This window comes from Lonchura striata, chromosome 3, assembly GCF_046129695.1.
Source record: "Lonchura striata isolate bLonStr1 chromosome 3, bLonStr1.mat, whole genome shotgun sequence".
Taxonomy (NCBI): domain Eukaryota; kingdom Metazoa; phylum Chordata; class Aves; order Passeriformes; family Estrildidae; genus Lonchura; species Lonchura striata.
The window spans coordinates 79,923,670-79,939,646 of record NC_134605.1 but is presented as its reverse complement, the minus strand read 5'-3'; the positions used below and the strand labels follow the sequence as shown (position 1 = coordinate 79,939,646).

At 35.9% G+C, this 15,977-nt stretch overlaps 1 protein-coding gene across 6 annotated transcripts in view; it reads right to left on the bottom strand.

The window, feature by feature from the left end:
- Positions 1 to 2,806: 2,806 nt before the first annotated feature.
- The window catches only part of CEP162 (centrosomal protein 162), a 44,308-nt gene continuing 31,137 nt past the window's right edge, over positions 2,807 to 15,977 (bottom strand). For all 6 annotated transcript variants that reach the window (XM_021545976.2, XM_021545949.2, XM_021545939.3 and 3 more), the window contains 7 exons: positions 14,685 to 14,789; positions 13,414 to 13,638; positions 11,664 to 12,334; positions 10,696 to 10,837; positions 9,651 to 9,749; positions 6,722 to 6,856; positions 2,807 to 5,090 (listed from right to left, as the gene is read on the bottom strand). In XM_021545976.2, the coding sequence (XP_021401651.2) occupies positions 4,881 to 5,090; positions 6,722 to 6,856; positions 9,651 to 9,749; positions 10,696 to 10,837; positions 11,664 to 12,334; positions 13,414 to 13,638; positions 14,685 to 14,789 (1,587 nt within the window). In that variant the 3' untranslated portion in view covers positions 2,807 to 4,880. The remainder of the gene's footprint in view (positions 5,091 to 6,721; positions 6,857 to 9,650; positions 9,750 to 10,695; positions 10,838 to 11,663; positions 12,335 to 13,413; positions 13,639 to 14,684; positions 14,790 to 15,977) is intronic.

The following is a 15,977-nucleotide window of genomic DNA, read 5'->3' as shown; positions in this document are numbered from 1 at the left end:
CCTTTGCCGTGCTTGAAAACAATGAAATTGTTTTGAAAGCAATTGTCTTGAAAGCAATGCTGCTTGAAAGAAGGACAAATCTACATGGAATACATCTCTTTTACAACTGAGAAATGAAGGATATTTTTAAGCCATTTAAAACTACATTTCATGGATCATTTGGGTTGGAAAAAGACTTTGAAGATCATAAGGTCCAACAATTAATTCAGCACTGCCAAGTCCCAGTCTAAATCATCTCACCCTGCGCCACAAGGATTTTTAAAACCTCTAGGGATGATAACTCCACTGCTTCCCTGGGCAGTCTGTTCCACTGCTTCACAACCCCTTTGGGGGGAAAATTCTCAAGAGTTTCAAAGTTTCAAAATAATAGAGATGGAGTTTTAGAAAAAGAAGATTCTGCTACTCCGTGTAGGCTAGCCTATGCTTTTCTTCTCCTACCATAAATCTCAGTGGCTTTTCTTCAGTACTTTGGGAAGAAAAAGTGGATATTGGCAATAATGGATATTGGCAATAATGCCTAGATAAACGGTACTTAATAAAATGACCCAGAGATGATGCCAACTTAACTTACAATATATCTGAATTGCATAGTTAATATCCTTCTGCACCATGTATTAATCCTGTAAAGCTATTTACGTGTTTGGTTCCTGCTTCTATTCTTTCCTGATGACAGATCTACTTTTTCATCTTCTCTCCCTTGTATATTTAAAGTCCTTCATGCTGCTTTTCTCAGAAAAATAACCTGTCAGTCCCCACTGTGGAGCTCCCACACCACTTCAGAGACACTGTGGCAGCAATAGTCCGATTCAGATTTTTGCTCTGCCTCAAAGCAGAGCCAGGCAAACACAAAAACGTTCTGCAGTTTTCAAAAGCAGCTATTTTAAGGTTGTCCTTCCATTTTTCCCCCCTTTTTAATAATAACACATAATTAACCTCAGGGGAAAGGGCAATATATAACCTGTTAAAAAAAACCCCATCTTTTCTCAGAAAATCAACTCATTGATGCGCTACAAACTAGAATAGAAAGTGTTCTCATCAGAGCAATCTTCAAAAGGAGTACTTGGAATTTAATGGTGTTTGAAAATGGAATTTTTGTGAGTTTTCTTAGTGCTTGGCCTAAAGCCTCCTCTCAAAACTCAATATAAATGCATCACCTGCAGCTGATTTAACTGCAGAGAGATACAGCTATATATGTTTGTTTGCCTAAACATGTCTTGTATTCTGGAAGAACCTACTAGATCAAGTTATTTATCCCAGTTTTCAAAGGTAAATACTTGCAAAATGCTCTTCTATATAAACAATTTTAGTTGTGTATCTTAAATTTAAAAAAAAGGCAAAACCCCACAACCAATAATGTAAAATCAGTAAATGCCTACTCAGAGAAGAGAAAGAGAATGGTAAAACTGTGAACCTCTCTACTACAATCCAGAGCCATAGTCTCTGAGACTGCAAGGTGAAGTAAATAGGGTATTTTTTGTAACGAAATTAAGTTTTTATGCACCTGAGCCCTCCTCCTTGAATACTCTGAGATTTTTTGCCACATTTTAGCCTTGGGTATTGACAGGTAGCAAGGACAGCAGTGAAGGACCTTCTACCAAATGTTCTCCAATGAGAGCATGAGAGGCCTGTGCTTTCTTATTTCTGGATGAGAGTTATATAGTTAGCTATTTAACATGCTACTTTTAATTCAGAGATATCACTGGATTTCTTTTCAAGAGTCAGGGCAGCACTTGATACATAACCCCCTCATTCCTTGCAGAAGGGGATTGGCACAGCTAGTGCTGGTATATTTGTCCTTTTATCTTGTACTTTCCAGAATAGGTTAAATATGGGATAGAGGGGCAGACTTCAAAATGTATTATGTGCTATCAAATAAAGTCTTAATTCACAATAACTTTTTTAATTAGTTACATGAACAATTTTGACATGTACTTCATAAAACTTGAAATGGAACACACTGCTGCTGTCTCTGCCCCAAGTGCCATGATGAAATCTGATCTTTTTCTGCACATCATGTTTTCCTCTCTTGAAGCAATCTAGGTCACTGAGTCACCTAGCCAGCTGTACACATGATTTCTTAAAAGCTTCAAACATGACAATTGAAATTTTTATACTCTAGCTGCTTTGCTGCAAATAGATGAAGTCCAGATAATTATTAGGCAATGATTTAAAGATACTACATTTAATTATTTTAATCCATCCATTATGCCTCTTGGAAATGCATGATGAAACAGGATGGCACAAGAAGAGGAAAAATATACATGAGGAGTATATAGTTATATAACTCCTTGAAAGATCACACTGAAATCCTCAGAGAGTCAGTAACAACTTCAGAGGAGAACTTCACACTTGCATCTTAGTTCTCTAAAAGGTCACCCTAACGGCAGCCACTGAAGCCCAGAGAGTCTGTTACTGTGCAGAGGAATCACTTCATGGTAAATGCCTAAAAACTGAAGACCATGCTTCAGTGTACAACTGCAGAAATACTTGTAAGAAAATGGTAAAAACCATCTGATAGCTTACAGTAATGGTAAATAATACTGTCCCTCCTCAGTAAAATGGGACTCAGAGAGAGAATTTAATTCCAACCATGTAAGATATCAGCATTTGCTGAGAACTGACTGTAAGAACTGTAAAAAGTGTTTGAATGAACTGCATGAACATTAGGGCAACCCTCTGTTGCTGACTTAAGCATCATACATTTGAGAGAGTTTCCAGTAACTACAAATGATTCCCCTAGGATTCCTGTCCTAGCTGGCCTCTCTGGGAACACAAGGCTTGCAATAGTTGAAAAAATATCTCTCACTTCAGGTCACACACTTTAATACAGTATTACACGTACAGCAAATTTTACAGGAAATAAATTAGTTGAAATGATTAAATTTGTATCCTTTTCATTTGCAAAACAGACCCAAATAAAGAAAATTCATTAAATTTACACATAGCTGATATTTTATATACAAAGCATTTTTATATTTACACATTTTATGAATATAGACTAATACTTTGTTAGATAGTGGCCAATTAAAAATACTGAAAACATCTGAACATGAAACAGTCAAGATTACCATATTAATTAGCAACCAACCATCCTTTAAAAACATCTATGTATATGTGTATACAGGTTCATTTTATGTTTGTGTATATGCCAAAAAGAAAAATCCTTGCACTATATGGTATAATTTATTATACTCTTTTGTTTTATATGCATGCTATGCCACATGCTTGTGTGAGATAAAATGCACATTTACTGCTGGTCCCTGAAGAACACAATACATGAACACACAAGCACAGACCTGAACAATTTCACATTTGACTTACTGCTATGTTCAACCAATACTGCAGGTCCTTAGGGACCTTTCATCTTCTCTTTGCTCTAAATAAGTAGAGATTATTGAGATACAACCTCAATATATGTGTTTTGGAATTCTTAAGGACTTGCACCACTGATGCTTCAAACTAATAATGTACTGATTTATTGGGAAAGCATGTCTTCCAACCACCAAATAGCTATCATCATGTATTTTGAATTTCCTTCATTTTTAATTGCTGCTTCTTGCTTTTAGCAGCAGGTTTTTCATATATGTTAAGTGTAATAGCAATGCTCATCATCCCCCCCAGGTTCCTTTCTGGAACAGTGCAGTTCCTATGGCTTCAGAGGTTCCTAGGGCTACTTTTCCTGGAGTGATGATTCTTCTTTCCTTCCACTGCATCCATCTCTTTCTTGAAAGAAGAGACCAAAAGTGTAGCACCCTAAGGTACATATTTGTGCTGCAGCAGGAATTGCTCCTAGGTACCAGCTCTACAGCACAGGTGTGTAACTGGCAGGGCCTGAGGAGAGGGAGAAAGCAACAGCCTCCAACATTCAGGGTGTTACCTGCCATGACCTGTCAGTTCAGCAGAAAGTTACCTCCACATTTGGTACTTTGGTCTGGTTTTCGGTTGGGTGGCTTTTTTTTTTCCTTTTCTGTTTTTTTTTCCTCTTCTTTTCCCCCTGGCCCCTTTCCTAGCTTGCTCACTATTTTAACTCTTAATTTCCCCACCTACACATCCCTGAAGTCTGAGCTTTAGCACACTGTCTTCACATCTGACTGGTCTCTTAGCATGTCAAGATCACCTACAGAGGTACTTACTACGTCAGATCCTGAACAACCCATTGTAAAAATCTTATCAATATAGCCTTCCCTTTTAAAAGGGACACCAATGACTATACTCACACTGCATTTTATAGTTTTTTTTTCTGTATCTCCCCTGTAAGAATTTAGCCAGACCCACTCTGCCATCAGTCTTACCAACACAGCTGGAATAATCTGAAAAGGAAACAAAGAAGAGCTTGAATGTGAGCACCACCAGGAATGCCTGCTCTGTTCCAGCCCTCCAATCATTCACTAAAGTGCAAAGTCGTTTTAAGGGAAGGAATATTATATGAATTTGAGGGAGAGAAGCAAATGTTAGAAAAAGATGCTTTTCCTGTCCTATGGAATGAAATACATCAATGCTATACACTAAACATACAAACCAAACAGCTTAGGACTCAAATTTTTCACAAAGGAATCACTATAAGACACATTAGAAATCAAACTTAAAAATATTCAGGCATGTTCTACAGTCTGAGAAAAAGGAATTTTTTCAATGGTAGTTGATTTATGGAATAATCTCAATATTCCAGTTATTAAAAATATGTAAATTTATTATTAATAAAAGAGATGACATACTGTATGACTAGAGTATTGCTTAATGCAAATCTGCCTCTGGACATGAGAGACTCCAGAGAAGACCAGAATGCAATGCAATTAATATATGTTACAATAATGATTTTCAATAACATTTCTATACATAAAATTCTGCTGCTCTATTTAACTACTACCTAATCATGTCTTCTAACAGCTGTCTGTCACTCCGAATCCACTGGAATCAGGTGCAGGAATAACAACGCCTTGTTTCTGCAGCTCACGTAAAACATCCAGTATTGAATCCAACTCTATTCGAAATTTCTCCAGTTCCTGATTCTTCTGCTGTGCCAGCCTTCGCCACTTCTCAGCCTCCTGGGTTTGCCTTACTTCAGAAATGTGTTGTCTTAGTTGGGTTGCCTGCAAATAAGAATAAAGTCATCACTGTGACTTCCTATGCCAACACCCAGGCACTGCTGCCATTTTGCAAAAATTTGACGCATCATTTTATCTGATGTTCAGTCTCAAAGCTGAATTCTCACGTTTAGTGGAAGCAAGTTGTTATGGATATTAGAAAAATCATTCTGATTGCAGTGAATTCCTTTAAATATTTGCACTAATGATAGAAGGGTAGAATTGATTCTTGACTAATGAGCCCCAGGAGAATTTAACTTATCCTCTCTGAAGCAGTAATTAAATTACAGTATTTAAGGCAAAGATGAGTATATAACATAAAACCCTCTAAAAATCAAAATTAACTTTTAAAATTTCCACTTAAATGTGGTAATTAAAATAATGCTCTGCAAAACAAACTAAATCTGAATGACATGCTGTAGCTTACTACTCTACTTTTAAAAATCACAAGTTCTAGGAATTATCAGAAAATGTCCTGTAGTCACAGAGATCTGATGCTCCTGCAGATAAAGGTCTGAATAACTTTAACATGAATCTCTGATATAATCCTATTAAGTTACACAACATAAAAAGTGTCATAAGATATCAAAGCTCCACACCACAGTTAATTGTAACAGATATTTTAAAGAGAGCCTATCGCTTAAAGGCCATAATTATTATATTTGTATTTTGATACTAAGGATAACCTGTTAACTTCATGCTCAGTAATTTCCTTTTCAACATTATTAATTTTGATATAATTAATTTGGGCAACTGTTCAATGCCCCAATGCTGATGATTAAAGGGGAAAAACTAGGAGAAAACAAAATCCAAAGTTTAATACATAACAAGGGCAGGAGCACCACAAAAAGCTGAAATTATTTAGTACCAATTATGTATATTATTATTTCTTTAAAAAATGCCCAAAACATTACGAAACATCTTAGTAAATACTATGGTATTCAGTGAGCTAGATCACAGAGTAGGCAGCAGCCAATACTTCACAGAAATAGTAAAGACATTCTTTAATGATGATTCTCACATAAAAGCAAATTAATAGCAAGAAATGAACTTGTTTTATGCACAAGTCTTTTTTGAAAGAAAGTAAGTATCTGATATAGAAATGTACAAGAAGAAATCCTTCTACAACAAAAAAATTTGTATATTAAAAGCATATTTCTTGAGATCTGGTTTTAAAATTTAAAATAAAATAAGATATTACTATACTTTTAATGTAGCTTTTCTGAATAGGATTACAAGGGCTAGATAATTACAGTCAATTGAGGAATATATAATAGGTTAAACTCTGCACTCCAAACTGTAGTCAATTTTCAGTAGCTCACTTTCATTGTGAAACTCAAGTATGAAATGATATTGTCTCCAGAGGTCTGTCTGGAGTGCAGCCCTCTGGAACACCAAGACCTTCTTAAACCAGGCTGCAAGGCAGTTACACAAGTAATCTTAATTAGCACAGCAGGGTCGAGCTGACCAGGCCTGCACCTACACTCACTTGCATTAGCAGGCAAAGATAAAACCATAGCTGCATAAAAACTTTCCTTCTGCAGTGTGAGCTAAATAAGCCTGAATAAATACCATAAAATTACAGTTAAACCAATAAATTGCTCTTGAGAAGTAAATGCAGCTATGCACTGGCGTACCTTTTGAATTGCATGCTCTCTTTCTGCTTGTCTGCTCTCTATATGCTTGATTTTCTTTTCCAGGCACAAGAAATGTTTCATTTCAGGACTCTGGCTCTCCCTAGCGTCTCTCAGTTCTTCCAACAATTTTGTCACCTACAATCAAAGAGAATTGATGAAAATTGTTATCATTGTGTTGGGCAGTGTATAAATCAGATTACTAAAAAATGTATTTGCATTGTTTAATCATTACATTCAAAAGCTGTAGAAAGGAAGACATAAAAGAAAAATCTCCTTTGTTCAAAAGCTTTAACAGGGGCTCAGGGACTTAGGATTTTTCATTTCTAAGAAGTAGCTTGAGGACAAGAAAGTCTAGTCCTTTTTGATAAATCCAGTCCTGTTAATAATGTTATGAAGATATTGTGTTTTGTCACATTTTATACTTCATACAACAAAAGTTAACAGAGACTATTATGATTAGATGTTCTTACACTTTCCCTTCTGACACCCAAGATAAAGACCAAATATAAAAGATACCAGTGTATTTTGATGAACTAAGTTAATTAAAGACATGCTGCTAAGAAACATGATTAGAAGCCTGGATGTAAGTTTAATAATTACCAGGGAAAATAATTTGACAATGACTTAAAACTGATTTCCTAATCCTCCAGAAATTCTGGGAAGTTTTCTTATAAAGCCCTACTGGTCTATTGTCTATTCTCATTCTTTGCCTACTTTAAAGGACTTGATATTCCTTCATTTAACATCCAAAGTATTTTGGTCACCCTTAATGTGTGGAAGTAAGCTAAAGTGAGAACTTTGACATCTTTATCCTTTATGACAGTCCCTAGCTTCCCTTAGACAATATATTTGAGAGCTGCTACCCCTCTTCAAGCCCTCAGTCATCCTTGCCTCTGCTGTGAATTAGGTAGCTGGAAGCTTTGTGTCTTCACATGATGTTATAAATCTTACTGAGAAGTGACTCTGAGGCAGCTTACTATTATTTACACATTTCAAGGTGGCTTTCTAAAATTATATGGCCTACGTCAGTATAGTTTTGCCTGTCCATTATTCCAGCAGTTTTGAACCTGTTCAGCCACGTTTATCTGAGGAGCAGAAGTCTTAGTTTCAAAAGGTTTGTGCAACCTTTTGAGTGGCATATCAGAGCAGAAGTGTCTGCTGCTTGGCTGCTAAGTGGCCCTACTGAAGGGAAGGGTTGATGTGTGGTTTCAAGTATATAGTTAAATACAATTAAAAAATCATAGTGAAAAGATCTCACAAGGGGTAAAAAGCCCAGGGAGAAAACAGGCTCTGTGTATTTTACCAGCAACAGAACCACGGCAAATACAATGCAGTGCTACGTGCAAGCCATTAAGGAAAGGAAGTACACAGTTAATGGAAAATGTCCACAAACAGAATTTCTGAGATTAGAATTCAAATAACAATCCTCCAAGAAGCCTCAGGAAAAACTTTGCCTTTTTTGACGTACCACCATTTTAGACAGAAGATTCAATCCTGTTACCAGTGAGATGCTTTCTCCTATCACTACTATTTCCATTTGCAGGTCTGGTTGTCTTCTTTTCTCAGCAAAACTTATTTAACCATTTAATGCTTAAGCAGCACAGAAGTTGCATTAGAGGGCAAAAGCAAGGCTTTACATAGATATTTCTCTCTGTACAGTCTTGCAATGATTTCTGTAACAAAGACACTCCTTTACATTTTCTTAAATACCAGCAGCTTGAAGTTGGCCTCTACCATGTGAGTCAGACTGGATGATCACGCTCTTAAACCATCACTGTCAATAATCTGTAAAGCATTCACAGAGGAAGCAGTAACATTTGTCTCATTGCACTCTTGCCCTGTTTTTCCTGGAAGAAGTATTACATATACTGACACCACTGGAATGAAACAAGCTCTTTAAGGAAAGCCAACACCTATATGAACCCAAAGTTGCAGCCTCTATTCTGCAAACACAGAACTTGTTTAATAGGAGATTTTTTTTCTCCCCCTAAAAACCCACAGTTTTATACAAATACATCACAACAGAGGTGGAATTTTGCTTGTGTCAGATAAACACCCAGATAAATCTGAGTTTAGTAAGATTAAGATTAATTACTTTTAATTAACCTTGCAAGTTAGAGTATTATCAAAATTAAGCTTAAATTAGTGATCTTCATATATCAAGGAGATGGTGAATGAAGTATAGACACAATGCTGAGACAGGCTACATCCTCCTCCTGAACAGCAAAGACTGGCAGTACTTAAAGAACAACTAATGCATAGCTAATGCATAGCAAAAGCTTGAGCTAAAAGGTGGACAGAAATTTGATCCAACATTAACCCAAATGCAAAGATAAACTTTAGATTATTTGCTATTGATAGAAGTAGAAGATTCGAAAAAAAATAAAACCCCTCTATACTTCTCTCAAAACCCTTTGAATTTCTTAACTTTTATAGCTAACTTTCCCTTCCTAAGGCACAATAAATTTCAGAGATAGCAGAAGAGAAAGCCAGGAATATAACTGCCTAAGTCAGTTTTATGGCACTGGATGATGAAAAAAGAAAAGCTTTTGAAAACAGTAATCAAAAATCCTCTTAATTAAGAGGAATAAAGAAAAACTCCTGTGGTCTATTTACTACTACCCACCATAACTCTCAGAGGATATGAAAACCTGGCTTAACCTGCTGATCAAACTTCATACAGATGTCAGACATTTCAAACAAAATAATAATGAAACTATTAACAACAAAAAAGGTCAAAATTCTGCATTCTGTTCTGTGTTGTTCTCTTGGTCACACTAGAAAAACTTTGCATTCTCAAAGATGTAGAAACAACTGACAAAGATTTTGTTTCTAAGACTTATTTTACTATATATTATTTCAGGCTTGACATGAATTAGGATGAAAACATTTATTAGACTAGGATACCCCCACTGAAATTTAAATATACCTCTTTTTGTAGGAGTTGCTCTCTTATCTGTGAAACTAAAAGAGCTTCTTGATGTCTTTCTTGTTCACCAAGTTGTTCTTTAAGATGTTTTATTAATATCTAAAAAAGGTTTAAAAATATTTTATTGTTAGCATACACAACCATGACAAGGTTTGAAAACGAATGCAGAAGTACAGAAAAAAATAAGCAGCACTGAGAAAGTTGGGGCTGCTCAGGCTGGAGGAAAGAAGATTGTGTGGAAACCTCATAGCAACCTTCCAGTATCTGAAGGGGCCTACAGGGAATCCAGAGAGACTCATCATCAGGAACTGTTGTGATAGCACAAGCAGTAATGGGTACAAATTGAAATCAGGGAAGTTTAGGTTAAATATTAGGAAGAAATTCTTCTCTGTGAGGGTAATGAGACACTGGAACAGGCTACCCAGGAAGGCTGTGGATGCCACAAACCTGGCACTCTTCAAAGCCAGGTAGAATAAGGCCTTGAGCAACCCGGTCTAGCAGGAGGTGTCCCTGCCCATGGCAAGGGGGCTTGTGAGTAGATTATCTGAGGTCCATTCCCCAACCCCTTAACATTCTATGATTTTGTGATTGTAACGTAAGTGCAGGAGTAAGTGCTGTGTGTGTTAACAACACTGCCTCCAACATGTGCGTGTGCACGGGCTGTTAAATAGCACACAGGTACATATGTACTATATGAAACAAGCCTCAATCTTCAAGTTCCTTTCCTTATTTTAAAATGTTCTTAAATAATCTGAATGAAACAGCTCTTTCTACCCTTTAACCATGCGTTAAATAGCCCTTCTTAGAGATACTCAAATGCCACCCGGACATGGTCCGAGATGACCTTTGTAAGCAGAGCAGTAGGAGAAAATGACCTTCAGAGGTCCTTCCAACCTCAGCCATTCTGGGATTCTGTGAAAACTGTGGCACAGGATGGTTTTTAAAACAATAGGTCCTACTTCAAAGAAAGTAAGTTTATAGTAGTACAGAAAGAAATAACTTTAAGATATATCTATATGTAAGTAATGTATCTACTGTATCTTACCTCCTGTGTTGAAATTCTGTTCTTTAGCTCAGCTACTTTAGAAGTAGAATACTCCTTTGCATGCTGGCAAACAATCTTCTCGACTTCCCTCTGGTGGGAAGCTTTCAGAGATGCAATGTATTCTGCTGTGTCTTCCTGTATCCTGAACAGAGCAAGAGAAAAGTGAGATGCAGTAGAGCAGCTACAGACAGTTCTTAAAAAATGCAGCACCTTCTCACTTGAACACACAAAATAATGAAAATGTTAAAGGCAGCATATCTTGGATATTTCATAAAAAAACCTTGCAAGACAGGATCACCATTATTTCTTTTGCTCTGAAGGGAGAGAAGGGTGGGAAACTTAGAATGGTGTATCATCTAACTAGAAGCAGTTACGATACAAAAAAATCAGTCAATCATCTTTGCTGGTTCCTCTTATTAAAACAGTGGCAAGAGAACACATGCTTTTTAATCATAATGCAGCTATCTTCTTTTAGGTAACTATTTTAGAAAAGAATGTGTTGCAATCTAAATTGCATGTCAGCTTCATATACTTTGATTGTGAAGGGATGTAAGGGAGACTAAGTGAAACATAAGGTTTCTACAGTTGGCCAAGTAAATTCCACTGAAAGCACACTCCAGGTTTGAAGGAAAGAACATGGACCAAGCATTAATGCTATACAACACAAAGCATCTAAGATATGATGATTTACACTGAGATATTTTACTTAAAAGCATAAGAAATTGTAGTATTAACAAAAGCATTAACACAGGTTTGCCCATAGAAAGAACTATGATAGTGCACTGCTTAAAAAAACCCCAAAGTAACAACAAAAAAAAAAAAAACCCAAAACCCCTCCCAAAGCCAGAAACAGTACAAATGAAGGTATAAGCAACCTTCACACATGGCTGACATGTTAATGTGCTACTTCTATCCTACATTTGCCAATGCTTTTAGAAGGTTTTTAAAGGAATTTGTTGAGCATTTACCTTCGTATGTTACTTTCAGAATAAGCCAGTGCTGCTTGAGACTGCACCCGCTGCTGGCTCATTTCCAGGGACAATTTCTCCAGTTCCACTTTCAGATGTGCATTTTCTTGCAAAACTTCTGAGAGATGAGAATCAGAAAAGGTATGTGGTTGGTGTATTTTGTCATCATTGAAAATGCTTAGACAGGGCTCAGTGTTGTTGGAATTTCTTCTATCTGTTACTGAGGTATTATTTTTCAAGACCTCGGCAGAGTTCCCATTAGTGTTTGTTTTATTTCTCAAATTATCATCAGACAACATTACCATTCTTTCTTTTTGAAGTTTCTCCACAGTTTTTGTGAGGTCTTGTATTTCTCTATTTTTGGTGACCAGTTCTTCATTTAGTTTTAACAACCTGTCTTTTGTGCTACCTTGTTTCATCTTAGAGTCCATGGACTCTAAGTCTTTATTATCATTTTTACTTCTGAGTTTTAATTGGGAATTTTGACTTTTAAGATTTTCAATTTCTGTTTGGAGGTTTCCAACAGTGATCTCATGGGTCTTCTTTAGATTCTGAAGCTCCTGTTCAAGTTCTGCAGAAGTGGCTTTATCACCATTCAGTTTTGGTGTTTCATTCATAAATTCACAGGCAAGTAGTTGCTCAAGCTCTGCAAGTCTTTGTTCATACAGTATCTAGGAGGGGAGTAGAAAGTAGTGACAAAAAAGCAGTTTCATAAGTGTACTGTTATGAGCTCTTCCTATTATTCTTTAAATTCTGTCTGCTGAAATCTTTCTTCTGAAGAAAGATTTCAGCAGACAGAATACAAATCAGGATTACTAACAAACTAGTCAATCAGCTCAGAAATTAGTGAGTGAAATAATTAAGTCTCCTGTAAAACAGAATTACTCAAAAATTTACAACAAAATAATCTAATCACAATGGATGCAGTTACTGTGGGATAGACAATTACATTGACAAGAAAATATTTCATTTTTATGTAATTGAGTTCTCTTCAGATGCTACCAATGTTAATTTTGATATTATGTACTTGTAATATGTCAACTGGCATTCATGTCACATGTTCAAAGTTGTACTTCACATTTTTCAAAACATCCTAATTTTTAACAGAACAGATCTTTCTTTTTATGTATTAATAAGTATGAAGATAAAAGTATGAAGTCAGAAAGACAGATTCTTTCCTCCTAATGAGCTGAGCAAAACCTAACCTTCTTAATACTTTGGCCTTTGAGGAAAGTATCATGAGCAGCTCATGGAGAAAATGTGGAAGAACTGGCCAATGCTTTCCTGTTTTGCTCATTAAGCATCTGTGCAATTCACCTTTTCCTTGAAGTAAATTGTCAGACTTTGATGCTTTAGGCTAACTGTCATGTAATTTTTAGACAGGATGTTTAGTAGTTCCCAATGTTCCCTGCAGAAATGCTGTCAGCAGACCTTTGAGATAACAGCCTTTGGTACAACAAGGAATTAGAGAAACAGCTACTCGGACCCACAGGGTGAAAACCACTTACCTTAATTGTAAGAATTCAATTATTATGCCTTGGGAACATGTCCTCTTTGTTTCAATACTACCCTAGCAATTTCAATGCTATTTTTATCTTAGGTGCTGAAGGTACTGAAATTTCAGTTCTGAATTCTCTGAGTAATTTTCTTCCTTTGAATGTGGTCTTTGCCTTCAGTTTTAACCACTACCCTGTGTTAGACTTAGTTGCCTTGTGACTGTTACTTGCAAAGTAGACTACTCAACTTTTACCTTTATTTTTTGAAACTGTTGTTCCATGGCACGAAGGCTTTTCTTAGCTTCATCATCTTTACCTTCAAGTTCTGTTTCTAATTTCTTTATTCTTCTCTCCAAAAATTCAACTGTGCTTGTTTTAGCTGAAAGATCATTTGTTTTCTCAGCAGCAGCAGCAGCAAAAATCAAAGCAGGCAAAGAATTTGGATACCTTCTTTTTAGAATTCCTTCCATTTCTCTGATCTATTAATAAGAAAATTAAGTCAAAGGCCAAAAAAAAAAGTGCTAATGAAAAGGGAACAGAAATAAGTGATAGAATATTAACACATTTCATTCCCTTAAAGTGGAAGAATGAAAAACATAGATGCATATATTGAGAATTGTTTTATATTTCTCCCATTTATGTTTTTTTTACAGAAAAGACTTGTCACCTCTTACTGACTAACTTACACATGATCTTAAATAAATAAAGCAATGAAAATATTGCTCTGGTACAGATTATCTTATGTAAATAGACTAAAGAAAGTAAAAAAAAAAAGGATCTGACTATGGCTCTTAATGCTGTGAATATGCTTTTTCTGGATTTGCATTCACATTCTACTTTTCCAAATGTTAAAGATATTTAATAGATATTTCATTTCATATTTTGTATAACAGATTATATGCCTTTTATTTTGTAATCTTCAATAATGTAAAACTAACACTTTGCACCCAACATTAATAACAAGTCCTTCTCTTATCTATGGATAAGATATTCATACCAGAATTCTGCAAAGGTTCTTGTCACATCCCTAACTAATGCAACTGCCACCTCCTAAAATTCAGGAAGGCCCACTTCCATTTGATGTTTCTTTAGTGGAAACATGGATTTTAAGGTCTCCACTCCCCCAGTTTTCATGAATCTTGTAGGAATCCAATAGAACTTAAATCCCTACTCTTGAATCAACTTGGCTGAAATTTGTCATACTGTTAAGGAATTATGGAACATGGACAGGAGTCTTGTAAGATAAATAGCAAACTTTGGCCTTTGCCCTCTTGCCCCTTTTAAAGAAACTCTAAACAGTTATTTTAAAAGATTTTAAAATGGATATCAGCTTGTTAGAATATAGTAGCAAGAAGAGCTCTTCAAATAAAATAATTGCAGCTTTTTGTGTTTATGAGTGTCCAGTAACACAGGCTACTTTATCACAGAACTTCATGCTATGCTTTATCCTTATGAAAGCACTGTGGTTTTAAGAGATCTTATCTGAAACAAAGGTTAAATGAAAGACAGTTATTTTATTGCATACTTGTCGCTCAAGATCCTGAATTCTTTTAGCATCTGCTGCTCTGTCTTGCAAACGTTTCTTCTGTTGCACACACTGATCTCCTGCTTCAACTCTGAGCTTCTCAACCTGTCCAATTTATGAGAAAACAAATTGAAATATATGTATTGGGAGCCATCGTCCTGTAGTAAAAAGCATTTCAAATACACACAATATAATGGAAGTATGCTGCCACTTATGGTAATATCTGTACTAAATGATTCTTCAGACTCTAAACACACATGACAGCTTCCTTCTCCAAAGCAACTGAAATTAGATATGGAAATCTAAAAGAGAATTTCAGCTCTGGGACACTCCAGTCTTTATACCTGTAATACTCTTTCTTTCTTTCATACTGCCAGTGTGCAGGTTTGACTAGTAAGCTGTCATATAAAGTGCTACAGTGCATTTCATTATTTCAGAATGAGTTTAGGAAATGGTTTGTGATTTGCAATGCTACACTACATGATGTGATAAAGAAACAGCCAAAAGACAATGTAATGTTGTGCTTAAAATAAAACCTGAGCACCAGAATCAGGGGAAGGACCTGGATAACTCATGTTCCTGCACTCCTGTGGTGCCTGGTCATGAGGACTCAAAGCTATAACATAAAATTGAATTTCCTACCTTTAGTAGCCTCTATGATCTCTGTACAGGGATATTATATCCTGGATATTTAAAAATATTTCTATCTTTAATTCTTTCCCAGATTGTTAATATTACCAAGTCATGCTAAGTTATGCTTTTATGCATTTTATAGTTTGACTGATTTGCTTATTTCTATGAAGTCACAGCTATAGGCACCAGAATTTTTAGACACCAGTCCAGACCAGAGAAAATGCCAATAAAAATATTTTCTTTCACAGGGATGGTATCTTGATCAAAGTTTGATATGGTGGTGCCTGTCCCTGGCTGCTCCTTCAGCATCTGGAATCTCTCCAATAAAAGATTCCAAGGTCAATTACATTTTAGCACTGGTAAAATGTTTAGTTTTTGTGAACCCTATGTCCAATGTACTGACAAGCAGACAATGCAAATCTCACCAGTATTCAAGATTCATGTATTATTTTTGTTTTAGATTTCAAATGTTTTGGGTTTTTCCTCCCTACTACAGTAACCAGGGAGTTTTTCCTAAGAAAGAATTTAGAACTGGTACATAAGAAAAAAAAATGCATTGCCTAAGTTACTATGGAGCAAAAAGGAGGAAAAGAGTATGAGAAGAAGGGTGTTCCTAGTTGTTAACATAATAATATACTTCTTTCTCTTAGGTCAAGAAAT